Consider the following 16,333-nt stretch of genomic DNA (forward strand, 5'->3'; position numbering starts at 1 on the left):
TTTATTATCAGCAGCAATTGGAACTGTATTATTATATAAGCTAACTATTAGGTGTGTGTGTGTGTTTGTTTGTTGGTGTTGTTGTTGTGGATGTTTTGTATATAATAGGAAAACATAAAAATGATAGTAAAAAAAAACAAACAAATATAGTATTGTTAATTAAACTATGAAACAATTAGACGCAACAAGGTATGTTATGTTGTATTGTATGTAGGTCTAGTACTCCTTTTTTAAATAGCATGCTCCTCGTTTCTTCTTAATAAACTCATCCTATCCATCATATAACACTTCTATAAATGGTTAAACGTTATAAAATTAACATTTCAGCACCGTTTTTTCTCTCAAGGCAAACACATTACAATGCTCTCTTTCTCTCTCTCTGTCTCTCTTTTCTTTCTTTCCTTTCGCGCTCGCTCTGATCTCAACACAAGTTGTATCCCTAATTACAACTCTCTCTCCTGCTCTCTGTCCTATCTTTTAATACAAACAGCTTGCGCGCATCGAAAACTATTATACAGCTGTACACTAAAATTGCTTTTGTTGGCATTTAGGAAATACATGCACGCACCTGTTCTTTCTCTCTCTATATATCTCTCGCTCTATATCTTTGCTTTGTGTTGTATTGGCTTTTGGATTTGTTTTTTGGTGGTGTGCGTGCATGCATGTATGTATGTTGTTCGTTTACGACATTTTGGTGGTACATGTATTGTTGTTGTTTACTAGTGTTTAGTGTTATACAACATAGTTTATAGGTATATATATATATATATATAGATAATATTATTTGTTTTGTGTGTGTGTTTGTTTAGTTTCATTTCATTATGTGGGGGAAGGGAGGGGGTGGCCTGAAAACTGTTATACAAGCTCTTCCCCATTGGCCTAATTCTATTTCAATAGATTTTTGCATTCTCTTTCCTACCGTAGTATTATTGTGACGTACCGAAAACAAATTCTAGACTTCTGTTTTGGGCTGATATATGTACGTATGTATATAGCTAATAATTTTCATTTGTTGTTGTTGTTGTTGTTGTTATTATATTTATAACTTGTATATATGTGTAGATAGAACTGTTATACAATTTATAATTTGTCTGTCGCTGTGTTATATTTTTATGCATGTATAAGAATTTCACATACATATTGAATGTACTTATTTATATGTGTTTAGAGACATTTAAAATATGTTGCTTTTAGTTTAAGTTTTAGGTTTGTTTTTCGTTTTTGTTTTTGCTTTTAAGGGTGGGCCTAAGTTAACACCTGCTTTGAAGTTGTTATTATTTTTGTTATCTTTTAATAAAAAGTAGTACGACATAGTAGGTAGAGCCGCGAATTCGCTCTAATTTAAGACTTTGTTATACTTTTTCTCCCTTTTTTCAAGAATTCCGATTTATGATTTATATAAAAAAAATAAAAATAATAATTCAAAACACTTGCCATTTCGTTTAAACTTAATTTTAAGCCTACTTTCTGGGGTTTTCTTCTTCTTTTAAATTAATAATAATAGTTTTTTAAAAAAAATTAGTATTTTTATTCTGACATATGTATGTATGTAGTATGTTTGTATATAAATCGCGTGTGCTACGGATTTCTGTTTTCTCGTTTTGTGTACAACTAATAGATTAATGTTTTTCTTCTTGTTTGCTTGTTTTTCAGTTTCTGTTCTTGTTGTTGTTTTGATGCTGCTTGTTAACAGAGTTTTAGTGTTTAACAGATTGTATTTATATTTAATATATATATATATATATATCTATATATATATACATATATATATGCCATACATATATGTATATATATATATATATATATATATATATATATATATATATATATATATATATATACATATATATACGTATAATGCTTATGTAATTAACAAAAATAACATTCCGCAGTTTAAAGGCATTAACAAAAAAAAAAACATAGTTTTTGTTGTTTTAGCAACTTGTTCCGTAAATTGTGGATAATAGTGGTTTCAAAATTGTTGTTGTTTCCGTTGATTCCCCAGCTGTGGAATCCCGATTCGTGTTTATGTGTGTGTGTGTGTATCTGTATTGGTGGAAGGGGGGATGGATGGTCGACCAAACAACACCAAACGGCCCTAACAGTGCGGTATTTCTTCCTTTTTTCATTATTTGTTTTTTTCAACAGTATTTATTAAGCATGCACATTTGTTAAATAATTCGTTTTAATCGCATTTTAGAAGTTCCGACCTTGCAAACTGTTATACAGAAAATTAAGCCTCTTACAGGTCTTGCTTTCTTGTATTCTGTTCGCATTTCTGTGCTGTGCTTTGCTTACTTCTTTGTGGTCGGAATGATAACCGCCTCTGGGTCGTTGGGTTGCCTGGCCTGGCCAACTGAAGAAGCGACTGAATGCTACATTGCATTCTGTTGGGGAAGGGGGAATGGAGGGAAGATAAAAGCGCTTGCTGCTGATCGCTTGCTTGCATTTATCTCCTCGTTACCAAATTTAGCATCTGCTTTGAATTATTAACTGCTTATCTGCTGCTGCTGCTGCTGCTGTATGAAGAATTTGAGTGTGACTGTTAATTGTTGCTGTTGCTATAGTTGCTGCTTTTTGTTGTTGTAGTCGTTAGATTTATGTTCTTGTTGTTGATGTCGCCTTCTACTGCTGGGAGCTAGCCAGCTGCTGCTGCTGTTGCTGTTGAGCCGCGGTTGCCGCGGCATTGCCAGGCGGTGGCGACGGCTGCTGCTGCTGCAATTGGTGCGGAGCCGCTGGCGACGACGCCTGCTGATGATGAGCAGGCGGCGCCGACGACGACGCCGACGACGATTGATGGTGCGATTGCTGCGGCAGCGACTGTTGCTGCTGCTGCTGCTGCGGCGGCGATTGCTGTTGCTGCTGCTGTTGTTGAGTCCCACTCGGAGCAGCGCTGGCTAAGCTCTGTTGCTGTTGTTGTTGTTGCTGTTGTAATTGTTGTTGTTCTTTGGCAGCTTTCTGTTTTTTGGTCACTGGAGGCGGATTCGTGGAGAGCATCATGGCGCGTATGCGACGCTGCGCGGACTGTTGAATTGAAAATAGAAACAAAAGTTTAGTAAACATTTTATAGATGCATATATAATAGTGAAGCTACTACTGCACTCGAAAGAGACCACAAGTTAACGATGGCCTTGAAATTCAACATTAGTTACAATAGAATAGGGGGTTCCATCCAATATGTAGAGGCGTTCATCGAAAGTGTTAAGATATAGTGTGGTGGCTTACCTGTACGCTGTAGAATGGTCCAATAATGTGCACAGGTGTCTCCTCATCACCGCCCGAAGGTGGCGCGAGTGCGTGCTCTGGCAGTTTAATAACACTGCCCGTGACACGCTGCAACTCACGCACATTCTGGCCACCCTTTCCAATGATGCGACCGACCTGGAACAGAACAGAGTGCGTTATAGAGGAGACATTAATTAGCAATTGAGTGGGGGGGTGGGGTGGGCACTTACTTGTGAGCTGGCAACCAGCAGTTCAACCGTCAGACGTACATCATCGGTGCCGCACATGAAACCCTCCTCGCGCATCTTCTCAAATATCATATACTGCGCCTTCCACTGACCCTCCGGTGTACCAACAATCGTTACCTTGCGTTCCGTTTGTTGGTCCAGCGGCTTGTCGGCATCCAGTGGCGCTATCTTAAGCGATGCATTCGAGAAGCGCATAATGCTGCGAATGTGTGAGCCCTTTGTGCCAATAATGGCGCCCACAGCATTGTTCGGTATATAGAGATATGTTGTCTCCTGCATGTCATTCGGGAATACCGGCGGCACAACGCTGGCCGGCGTCTTTGACATAGCAAAGCTGGGGCACGAGGGGAATGGCATGCTCGTATTGAAGACCATACCGTTGCCCGGTGTCGACATCATTGCCATCGGATGCAGACCGGGGAACATTAGACTCTGCGGCGCCATCGCCTGCAGATCGTTCTCATAGCTTTGGCGCAATTTGGTGCTGATTTGATTCTCTGCGCGCGACATATTATCAATTTGGCCCTTAACCGTTATGATGCGCTCCAAGTTGAAGCTGTTGATGTCATTTATGGAGCTAACGGTGATTTTCGTGTCGGTATCCTGCATGATGCGCTTTATAGTGTTGCCACTCTTTCCAATAATGCGGCCTATCAAATTATTGTGCGCCAATATCTTCAGACAGATTTCACTAAAATAGGGAGGCGGGGGGGCGAAAATGGAATGAAATGGAATGCGTTAATGAGAGAGCATGTGTGAAGATAATTGTTTGAGAGACTCACCCCTTATTTGTGGAGAGGGCCTCCTGTTGCATAACCTCCAGAATGCGTTTGCATGCATTGGTACAATTCTCTGGATTACCATAAATTGTTATGGACTTCTCCAATGAGCCGACATTCTCCTTGCGATGCACATCGACGCGAGCGCGACTCTGTTGTGTAATGGTGCGAATGGTGCTACCCTGACGCCCAATGATAGCACCAACCATTTCACTCTGCACTAGAATGCGTAGCGGAAAGTCTGCCTGGCGACCTGGTCCCGGCATACCCGGATACGGATTACGTTGATTCCGTTGACTGCGACGTTGATTCTTATCCAATTGTTCAGCATGCAGCTTGCTACCCTCAAATTCGACACCGTTTAGACCACCAGCAGCTCTATTATGGCCGCATAGAGAGTACGAGAGAGTAAGAGGGCGAGAGAAAGAGAGAGAAGGGGGGAAAAAACGTTATTACTTAGGGCATAGATAATATCAATTATTTATTTAATATTTAAATATAATTATCCAAGACAACAAACAATAGCAATCGCAATAATAAACAATTGGATATAGGCCAGGCGGCAGGCACACACAGATAGCCATACACACACACACACACACACACACGTATTAAAACGCCCTCTAGATCGTAGCTCCAACCTCCACCTCTGCCCCACACCCACCCCGTTTAGTTTAGCAGCCACACAACCACACCTAATGGATGGATGGATGATATATGTATGTATATGTTTATCGCTCCATCAAAACTAGAGCTAGCATTACGATACTTGTAATTATTATATGCATGTAGTAGTATATTGTTTAAACTAGAGACCTATACTTCGCACCAGATCTACAAAGTTCTATATTTTTTAAAATCGGTACCTATTTAGATTAGATCCCCCAAGAGAGGATTATGCAAAGATTCAAATTTTTGTTCGAACTCGTAGATCTAGTGTTAAGCTTTAGATATATATATATATATATATATTTATATAGATATTTCTATTTTATTCAGTTTTTCAGTTTTTTTTTTGTTTATTTTGGTATATACCTTTGCGCCTGCTCAGGATTTTCGAATGTTATATGTACTGTTTGAGTATTTTGATCCTTACTAGAAATAGCCTCACATTGTTTGACGATGCCATAGGGCTTCAGTAGTGGTTCGATGTCTTCGAAACGTGTTTGCAGCGGTATGCCGCTTATTAAGATTTTTGATGTCGTAACACTGTGAAGAAAATAGCGTAAAACACACAAACAAAGAAGAAAAAACAAACGAAAAGGTAAAAAAATAAAGCAAAAAACATAGAGGGGGAACAAAAAATATAAAAGAAATTGGATATAAAAAAAATGTTGTTTCAAATTTATAGTGAGAGAGAAAAAGAGAGAGAGAAAGAGAGAAAAGAAAAACGTAAATCAGTAAGAGATTCTGAAGCGCAACTAACATAGGTATTGGCAAGGATACGAGGAAGAGGAGCATGAGTAGTGATGGGTGGTGGTGGTGGTTTGGGAGTAGGGGCGGGGGAGGTGTGGTGTGTGTGGATCGCTGAACGCACTTGAGCCGAATATATCATAATACACAGACAGCAGCAGACGAAAGAGAGCAAACAAACACACGTGAGAGTGTTGCATAGAAGAGAGCGAATGCGAATGCGAATGACTGGCGCTAAAGAGAAAAAGCAATGCATTTGAAAAAATGTGTGTGGCAATACCAAACAAAATACATACATACATACATACATACATATATCTATAAATTGCTTGTTTGCTGGCTGGCATACGTACATACATACAGACATACTCGAGAAATGCAAAATTTGTCTATAATTTGGGGGCGCATGTTTCAAAATAAAAAATAAATTTAATTAACAATAAAGGTAAATACAAATAAAAGGTGTGGCGAGCAATTTTAAATTTTGTTGGATTACGTTTTCGTTTCTTTTCCTTATTTTTCTTTGTGATCAGATCAGGATGAGCTGTGTTAGTCGATCGTGTCTGGAGCACATACATACATACATACATACACATACATAATAGGGGGTTGTTGGGTTAAGGGGTTTTCAAATATTTCCCTCCTTATTTTTTGGTGAAGAAGGTGATGGTGGTGGTGCAGGCATTTATTAAAGCTATGATAAAAAGCGATACATTCAATAATAATATTGCAAAAGTTATTTATGAATGAGAGTCAACAGAGATTTACAGATTTTAGAATTAGAAGAAGTGGCGATCGAATCTAAATACATTGGGAAACAAAACACAAGCATTGTTAAATATTAATCAGCTAAGTTTAAGGTGCGACATAAATTCAAATTTATTATATGTATGTATATGCATATTAACTAGCTAGCTCTATATAATATGCATATATATATATACATTGGTAGCATGTATCTGTACGAAGCAAGCAAGAGAAAGAATTAGTCAGGAAGTAAGCGCGATCTTCGGCACACCGAAGATATTAATAAACAAACACAGCTACATATATACAGTTGAAATCGCTTATATTCCGATGACTACTTAGTTTGGTTTTTTTAAAAGCAAAATCGCGTACAACAACTATCGGGTATAACGACTTACTGCCTTCGACTGTATATATGTATGTATGTTTATGAAGATATATGCATGTACATATATAGTATTTTGGTACCGATCTTTTTTTTTTTTTAGTGAACATGATTTAGTCAATGATGTGTTTGTGTCCATCATTGTAAACTGATACTAGAGCTAGACTTTAGACTCTGAATCTGTCGACAGTCTGGCGATAATTGGGCAGCTGCCGGCTACATCAGATGTGGTTTATCTATGATTTTCTTTAATTATTTGAAAGCATCTAAAGAGAAGCAGAAACTCGAATACTTACTTACATAAGTATTCTACGATATATGTACGCCTGAACAACAATCTCGTGTTTGGGGATTGTCATTAAGCTCAGTTCTTATTATATTGGCTTCGTGAGGATACTACTTCTTTCTCCACTATTTGAATATTAGTCTAAGTCTGTAGCTAACAAAACGTCTTCCTTTCTGCCTCATTTCGTTCCTATTAGTTGTAAATCGAAACTAACTGAAAATCGAATCTTATCAGCAAACAAATTCGAGGCGATTACAAAAACAAAAGAGACCTTACATAAATATTTATTCAAAGTAGATGAAACGGATTTTAGACAATTCGTGGTATATTTGTATAATGAGCCCTTAAGTAGGGGAGAGTCTAGCAGAGTAGCTACTAGGAAGATAAACAAAAACAGAACGGCTCAGAGGGAAACAAAGTAAATCGAGCATTTGTGTCAATAAGGCACTCTTCGTTTTAGCATGTCTAGGACTGAGGAGTGCTGAGCTTTTAAAACGGAAAAGCCTCTTCACAGAATGATTTAAGCGGATACTAGAATCCACAATTGAATTATATTCTATTTTATTTGATATTTTAGATAGATAGATTTTTTCAAAAAGATCTCGAGATAAGTCAAATTCTCAAAAAAGTGAAATGGAGTCGAGTTTTTAGAAGCGTTTTTGAAATTTTGAAGAGAGCAATTTTAATTTTAATTTCTGATTAAACATCAATATTTTGGGAATATGTTATCAGCAACATGAGCTTTAAATGTCAGTTTCATATTTTTCGAGTATTTTTAAAGCTCTGGCAAAGCTCTTAACACAGTTATTTAAATCTGGAGTTTCGAATTTCTGTTTAATGAAGCCAACTCTACATAGAACTGTTCATGTACGAGTATTACCAGCATTTATTTTCAGAGCTTCAAATATTTTACGGCCAGTTCGGGATGCATTCTCGCTCTGTTGCCATAACGGCATTCACGCAGGCATACATAAATACATATGTACGTATTGGCCATAGCCATGACCAAAACGAAAACAACATACAACACAAACAACGGCAACAACAGCAACTATAAAAGAGGAGTCGTCGTCTGAAGACGAGGCGCTGTGGTGTGGTGTTGCTGGCGCTCGACTTTGCGCCAACAAGATCGAGAACAACAATAAAAACAACACTATACAAAAACATAGTCAGAGCAGAGCACGAGCATCTCACGAACGGGAATAGGAGCATCAGTCAGTCTCCGGCAATGCCAAGCGTCTGACTGGTCTTTTCTTTTCTGCTCCACACGCGTCGTCGTCTCGTTTCGATTCTCATTCCCATCTTCCGTTTTATGTACAATGTGACTGGCTGGCTGGCTGGCTGTTGGCTGGCAGGCTTGCTGGGACGGATGGCGATGGCGACGACCGATGACAGGAATGTTGCACATTTAATATCGTGTTTATTTTTCTTGGAAGTAATTTCACTCCGTCAGCGAAAAAAAGAAGACCAACCAAAAAGAACGAAGTCGAAGATTTGCAAAGCACAGGCACAGGGGGATCAAAAATATATACATACATACTACATACATATGTGGCATTTTTTTGTTGGGCTTTTTGCTCTTTTGGCACATTAGGCTATGAAGTTATTATTAGGATATTTTCAGAACGTCTGAGATATTTTTGAAAGCCCCAAAGGAATGCAGTAGCATTTCGTGAATGAAACACATTTGGGGTGGGCGTCATCATATGATGGAGAGAGAGAGAGAGAGAGAGAGAGAGAGAGAGAGAGAGAGAGATAGAGAGGATGAGTACAAAGAACACTGAGAGGAAGCAACAGAAACGAAACTCACCAAATAAATTAAAACCAATTAGCTTTGGACAACATACGAGTACAAGAGAGAAAAGCTTCAATGTGTCATAAGTGTACGGAAAACAATGGAGCCGAGAAAGTGGGAGAGAGGTAAATAAAGATCTGCAAAGAATGTTGATGTTGTGTGGAGGTTCCTCCAAATACGTTCCAACAAAAGAGGCCACGGAGGTATACTATCTAGGTTCATGGATTAACAATATACTTTTGGGTGTAATTCCTCGATGGACCATCTATGATAACACTTGTTAAGATTCTTTATAACGCATCAAATGAGTTCAGACTTATTATATGTTCAACTTTTGGATGAGTTTTTTAGTATTACAATATAATAATAATAAAAAATAATGCAATATATTCAGCTGGTGAAACAAAATGTATATATTTGTTTCAAAGACTTCTTTATAAAGAATCCAGAAAACAGAGCCAAAAATCTATAACATTGTTATCGATTTAAAGTAATAGAGGATCAGGTTCGATAACATATTTTAGGTGGCTAATTGAGGTTTCGCTACTCTGTGCTATTTTTGGATATGAATAAACCGAAATAGTGGTACCGATTTCGATTCGAGTTAGTTCACCATTGTCCAAGTCATATGTAGAATAAGGGCCAAGAGTCGCTGCCCTCGTTCGAGCGCCTTGAACTTAATTATCAGCTGGTTTTTGTTAACCAGTCATTAGAAAAACAGCTGATATTGTGCAAGAAATGCGACCCATCGATCGGTTTTTTGCAGCATTTTTAAATGATGTTGGACAACAAAAATTCGGTTGATGGTTTTATTGTTCAGTAAGTATATCCACAGATTTGTGCGACTATCGGAGAAAATCAAATTTATTCATTCATATTTAATCTAAGCCTGTTTATTAACAACACTCATTGTTTATAATTTCATATACAGATAAGAGCTTACAATTCAAAGAATAACTATAAGCGAGTTGATCATATTTCTGACGAATTTTGACTTTATATGGCAAGTGTAAGTGAAAAATTTTATTATAATATCAAAAGTTGTTCTTAAGTTGAAATATCGGTTGTGTGAAATCAGCATAAAATAAAAACTCCGCGCATTTATGCCTGTCCCTCTAAAACTGTACAATAGTTTCACATTGTCCTACAACAGCAACAAAACCAACTGCAATACAACAAACAAACAAACGAACGCATTCCATTCCCTGTCGTCTTCTGTTGCCAGCATTTATATTTTATGCGCCCTTTTTGCTGCCGAGGCGGTTGCTGCTTTTCCAAGAAATTAAGTCGAAACGACAACGAAAAATTTGCCACCACTGCTGCCTGGCTGCCTTTTTGTTGTTGTTAATGTTGTAGTTGCCCGCCAACTGAACGACTGACTGACTTGTGTTTTTGAATTTGAGTAACAGACTCAATGAAGAACGACCAACAAACGAACGAACGACCGAACGAACGAATGAACAAACGAACGAACTATCCAGCCAACCAACCGGCTGCGTCGGCTCGGGTGTTGTTGTTTACGTTTGCACATTTTTTCAGCTGCATTTTTTGTACAATTACTGCCAAACTGTAAACTGTTGCATGCTTGCGGGCAGCGCGCATGCGTTGTCTCGTTTGTCAATGTCGCCGCGCATGCTGCTGCTTCGGCTGCTGCAGCTGCAGCAGAGCAGAGGCAGAAGCAGCAACAGAAAGAACAACAGCAGCAACGCCAATAGGAATGCACATTTACACACACATACACACAAATACAGATGCAGCCAGTCAGCGACAACGTCACTAGCCTGCCAACCCCATCCACCGACCACCGAGGCATCTCAACCAGTCTGCAACAACAACTGCACAAAGTTTTTTTTTTTTTTGTTCAGCATGTGACTGACGTTGACTGGCGCCTCCTAAGCAAATGACCTCTGCTCAACAATCACAATCACACACACGCATGCATGTGCACTGGCACACTCTCTCTCACCACAGCTAACCAAAGAGAGCAACAGCAGCACTCCGCTCACTCACTCACACACACACACGCGCCTTTCTTGAATGCTTTTGCGTTTTGTTATCAATGCACAGCTTTTACACACCCACACATTTTCACTTATTCGCCCATCCCCTCCTTCCAACAACAACAACTACCACAACAACAGAGCAATCAATATGGTCTCTGCTTTTTGTTGTTTTTCTTTTTTGCTGTTATTGTTTTTGTTGCAAAAATAAAAAATAAAAAAAAACCAAAAAGTGCACTCCATCGTAGTCGTCGTGTTCGCGTCGTTCGCTTTTACTGTGCGCCTTATTGTTTTATTGTTTATCTTTTTTTATTTTGCTTTATCATGCATACAGTTGGCACGGCACTACATGCACGCACACTTGCATGCAGCATACAACGATGGTCAAACCAATAAGTACACCTGTCTCAAATATTAACTGGAAATGTCAATTTTTTATTTTAAATTGCTACAGTCTTGGTTAGTATGAAATATCATGTTCAGGTTATTTTTTACAGTCACAACTAGTCGAATGCATCGAAAGCCGTTGGAATAAGTTAAAGCGATGAATTGAAAATGTCGTTTTCATAAATAAGGTTTTATTTAAAACAGGACGTAGTGATTAGTGTTGAATCCACGTAGAATGAAAACGATTAACGGAATTAAAAACATAGCTCTTTTAAAAAAAAGTTCACGAACACTTCAAAGTGCTGAAAATCCCTGCAAACCCAGACGAAATCGCGCTTAAACACAAAGAAATCCTTTTGCACAACAATTTAGAGGGTCTTGATTTGAAGAAAAAGTTGAATTGCAAAATAACATGAATTGTGGAAGTGTGCCTATTTTTATGACCATCTGTGTACACATGTATGTATATGCATACATACATGTGCATTGTGTGCTAAATGTTGCAGTTGTTGTTGCTGCTGCTGTTCTTTCTGCGTCTGTATTGTGTCGGCGTATCTGCTACTGCCTGCTTTTGGCTTTGCTTTATCATCAACAGAACAACAACAAAAACAGCGGCAACTCGAACTCAAAACAAACATTGCCCCCTAATTTAGCTGCATTCAAGAAAAATAAGTATATGTACAGACAAGTATGTATGTATGTGCAGTATGTGTTCCTCTTTTTACAGATTGTTGGTGAACATTTTTATGAATGAATGAAATTTTTGAAAATATTTATGTAGCGGGCGCTGTGGCAGATTATTGCATTTTTATTTTTATCACACACACACACACACAGCTATGCTTTAGCTTGTTCTTCATACATGTATATTTAGTATGTGTATACATACATACATATGTATGTATTTGGACGGCATTCCACAAGTCGGCGCAGCAGCAAGGCAAGCGGCAATCGATGTTGTTTGTTGGTTCGCTTCTCTGGTGGGCCAGTTGCGCTCATTCTGAACCGACTTTCAACCAATGGTCGGCAATATCAATAGCAGCAACAACTATTGAACTACTACCGTTAAGTCAGCCAGTCTGTCACTCTGTATGTCTGTCAGTTGTCTGCCTTGTTTGTGTGTGCAATTTTTACAGTTTATTTGCCATGTTTATCTATTGCTGTCTGCGCCGCAGCTGGCAACCCCGCCCCCTTCTCTCTACAGCAAGGGGAGTCTACAGGCGCTTAGCGAACTAAACCGCTGCTCTCCAACACCAACAACAACAACAAAAGCAATAGCAGCAACAATAAAAACACACATATGGACAAAACGTGTTTTAGTGCGTTGGGCGTTGCTGGCGTTGCCTGCCCCGACTTGGTCGAAACAAAAAAAAAACCTCTTCTCTTGGCTGTGTGGCAACAACAACAACACCCAGTCGCCGATAGTCGTCGATTTGACCCAAATTGTAGTTGTATAGTACATACTCATGTATCTGTGTATTTATTAGTTATACGATATCTGCATAATAGACTCGACTTAGTCGCGCAAAATATAAATATTTAATACATATGTCTATGTATAAGTTGAGTGGCAAACAGTACTTTACGAGGGCCGTCCAAAAAGTTTCTATCCTGGCAACAGGACAACAGTTAACATTTTTTTTTAAGACACTCCTACTCCTCATAGTGGTTCTTTACGAATATATGTTTTTTACCTTGGAATAACTTAGAGAATAAAAAGAAGTCACTTTGGATGTATGATCTTTAGATATCTTGGAGATCTCAGCTCTATCTCTATTAATACAATCTTTTAGTAGGAGCTCTAATGGCAAGACAGATCGACTTAACTATGTAAAGAAATGCTTATTAAATGCTCATAGCTCAATCTAATAACAGAAGTAGGTGCCAATATTGATAAGAGTAGAAAGATGAAACTATTAAATCGATATAAAGTATCAATAAAATAAGAGTCCAAAAGCTACAATTTACAGTCAGATACGGAAAGGTTTGGCTAAATGAAAAACTAAAATCGACATGCAAAGCGACAATACACGTGCAGAGGGAACACACCCCCCTTGATCTGCTGACATAAAAACTCCAAAGTCAAATCTTTAAAGGAAGACGAAGGATTACAAATAAGATATCATTTAAACACAAGAGTTCCTATAAATCATGTTTAGAGCGACAAATATTATTGCTGGAGGTCTGTGATTTGTTTTACCGATAGGAACTGAACTTCGATTTCCAAGCAATATAGTAAATGTAGTTATCAATTTCAAATAAAGAAATGAACCTTTTCCCCCAACACTACTATTACCAGCGACGGACGCTAATTAATTTAGATTAGGTAAAAAATAAAGCTACTTGATAAGGCAAATACATAAAACGTATACTAAACTGAACTGGCAGGCGTTCATTGGCAAACATACGAAGAATTGTTTGCCTATATTTTTTGTTTAGATAATTAATATTTTTTGTTTAAGTACGAAAAACCATTTCCTTCAATAGAAGGCAGCATATTTCAAATTTATCTCGCACAATGCTCAGACGTCTGGCATGATTGGATATATGTGTATGTGTGCAGTGTATATTTATGTGTGTGGGCGTGCCACGAGAAATGAGGAAATGGGAAGTGGGGCGATAGGATATTTGTTGCAATTAAAACTCACCGATCCAAGAAACGTGATACTTTCGGATTTTGTTGATGAAAGAGATTATTGTTGATTCTGTTGTTGCTGTGCATTTTTATTTCTCTAATTCTGTTTTTTTTCTTTACTGGAAAAGCGGTTTCTTTTCTCTGGCCGAACAAGGCGCTCCTTCTAGGTGTTTCACTATTTCTTTTTTCTTTTCCTTATTTTAATTTTTTTTGTTTTTGTTATTGTCACCTACTTATTTAGTTGTTTAATTCGCAATCGTTCTTTAAGTGCTTAGACTGATAAATCAATTTGCACGAATAGAGATGAAAAGGGAATACGAATTGAATACAAAAACAAATAAAAGCAAAGCTCGCGATAATAGTGACGTCGACGCAGCGGCAGTCGCGGAACAGAACAGCGGTTGATAATAAATGACGACTCGCTCACCAACACCACCAAACTAACAACACATAAACACATATGCACACACTGGTTAATCACACACAAATAGAGCAAAATTTGATACTGGAATATTTGTTGTTGTTGTTGTTATTATTGCTCATTTTTGCTGCTTCTTGCTCTTCTTTTTCCTGCTTTATTTTGTGGTCACGCGTATGGGCTTTGATTTTGGTTGCTGAGGCGGCGGCAGCATGTTACGATACATGTACATACCTACATTCCTACACACATACAAGTATGCAAATACATACATATGTACATACATACAAAACTATACATTTACCTGCCACTTGCTTTTATTTTTTCAATGGACAAAATTTCAAGCTGACTCACGACGTGCAGTAATCGTTTGTTGTGTGTTTCAAATGCACAACAAATCCCCATACATACATATGTATATACACAAATATTTATAACTAGTATAATGTATGTATTTTGTATGTTTGCAAACTCGAAATAGCACGATCAATTTGCATGTGTTGTATGGCTATCGATAGCTTTGTGACGCCGTTTATCGAATTGAAGAGAGCACTCGAGTAAAATAAGAAATACAAAAAATTAAAAAGCAAAAAGAAGTTAAAATCGCGACTTTTGTATACCCTGTAAAAGGCACACTCTCCGCCACAGCCCTTCAACTAATGTTAATTTTGGTTCTAGGGCATATTTAAAATAATGAGCTTGCTAATACCGCCTTTTTGGCGTACCCTTTAAACAAAAACCGAGACACATGTATGTACATACATATGTATGCCGTTGCTCTCGATAAAATGTTGACCGTTATGTTAACACGCACATTAGTATCAATGATTGAACTATTTAGTCCCGCCTATGTATGTACATATATCGATGCGTGTGTGTGAAACGTGTTTTGCTAATTAGCAAAAGCAGGAACGCGACCGCAGCTTCGCTTTATGGGTAACACTGGCTGCCGCTTTGTGTGGATTTGTGTGTGTGCGTGTCAAAAGGAATGTCGTTAGAAACACACATATTTAAATAGCCAATAATAGTCAGCCAGACTAACCAAATAGTAACTAAGTAGGTCAGTTTACATGCTACCAGCTGCTGCCGCTAATGCTTTAAGCGAGGGCGGTCTTTAAGCGCAACTAGTCAACTGCGCACAAACACAGACACACACTTATGCATATAAAAGCAATACACATATACATACATATGTATGTATGCATGTTTGACTAAATTGATTTCTATTGTTGTACTTTGTTTAAAAAGTAGGTTTTTAAGCGCATTTTTCAATAATTGTCAGTCACTTGCAATTGCCGCACAAATATACATACAAACATATGTATTTATGTATAAGTGTGGATAAAAAAAAATGCAAAAAGAAGTGTCACACACATGCAAACGCGTCACACCGGCGTACAACTGGCACGTTGCCGTCGTCACCGCGCTTAACGGTACAAAATTGTCTGCCGCTTTGATTGTAGTTTTTTTGCGCGCCGCTGTCTCGAGTCTTTCGCGCGTGTGTAAATGTATGTGTTTGCATGTTTGTGTGTGTTAGTATGCGCGCTGGAGGCGTCGCCTTTAGATAAAGTAACTAGCGACGGCGGCAATGACAAAAAATTAACCAAAAACTATGCGAGCAAAATAAATAAGAACACTTTTTTTCGTCTATTTTCGGACAATTTGCACGCACAAAATGAAATCTTTTACACTCTTCCACTTCACCCACTTTCGTATTCTTGTTTTTGTTACGCTTTAGACGTTTCTACGTACACACATGAATGTGCATATGTACGTTTAGGTGTGTGTGTGTGTGAGTGGGTATGTGGTGTGCCATTAAATTAAAAATATAAAATAAAAAACTTAATACATATATATAAAAACACAAAACAACGGGAGACGCACAGAAATACCATTAGTAGCGGAGTAGCGCAATTTTTTGTTGTTTTTTTTTAATGTGCCGACGACGACAAACAGCAGCAACCGAAAAAAAATATTAAAAAATAAAATACAAACAACAACGAACGTTTGCGAAT

General features: G+C 38.0%; 1 protein-coding gene across 4 annotated transcripts in view; it reads right to left on the reverse strand.

Moving 5' to 3' along the window:
* Positions 1–2,167: 2,167 nt before the first annotated feature.
* LOC115627198 (insulin-like growth factor 2 mRNA-binding protein 1) overlaps positions 2,168–16,333 on the reverse strand; it is a 52,501-nt gene continuing 38,335 nt past the window's right edge. Inside the window, exons 1-6 of one of the 4 annotated variants that reach the window (XM_030522813.1) lie at positions 13,914–14,151; positions 5,288–5,461; positions 4,256–4,630; positions 3,456–4,164; positions 3,226–3,381; positions 2,168–3,024 (exon numbers count right to left, since the gene is read on the reverse strand). In XM_030522813.1, the coding sequence (XP_030378673.1) occupies positions 2,626–3,024; positions 3,226–3,381; positions 3,456–4,164; positions 4,256–4,630; positions 5,288–5,461; positions 13,914–13,987 (1,887 nt within the window). In that variant the 5' untranslated portion in view covers positions 13,988–14,151 and the 3' untranslated portion in view covers positions 2,168–2,625. Of the gene's footprint in view, positions 3,025–3,225; positions 3,382–3,455; positions 4,165–4,255; positions 4,631–5,287; positions 5,462–13,913; positions 14,152–16,333 lie in introns of those variants that run through there. The other 3 variants (XM_030522812.1, XM_030522815.1, XM_030522814.1) reach the window with 3 other exon arrangements.

This window comes from Scaptodrosophila lebanonensis, unplaced genomic scaffold (assembly GCF_003285725.1).
Source record: "Scaptodrosophila lebanonensis strain 11010-0011.00,11010-0021.00 unplaced genomic scaffold, SlebRS2 tig00000092-arrow-pilon, whole genome shotgun sequence".
Classification (NCBI taxonomy): domain Eukaryota; kingdom Metazoa; phylum Arthropoda; class Insecta; order Diptera; family Drosophilidae; genus Scaptodrosophila; species Scaptodrosophila lebanonensis.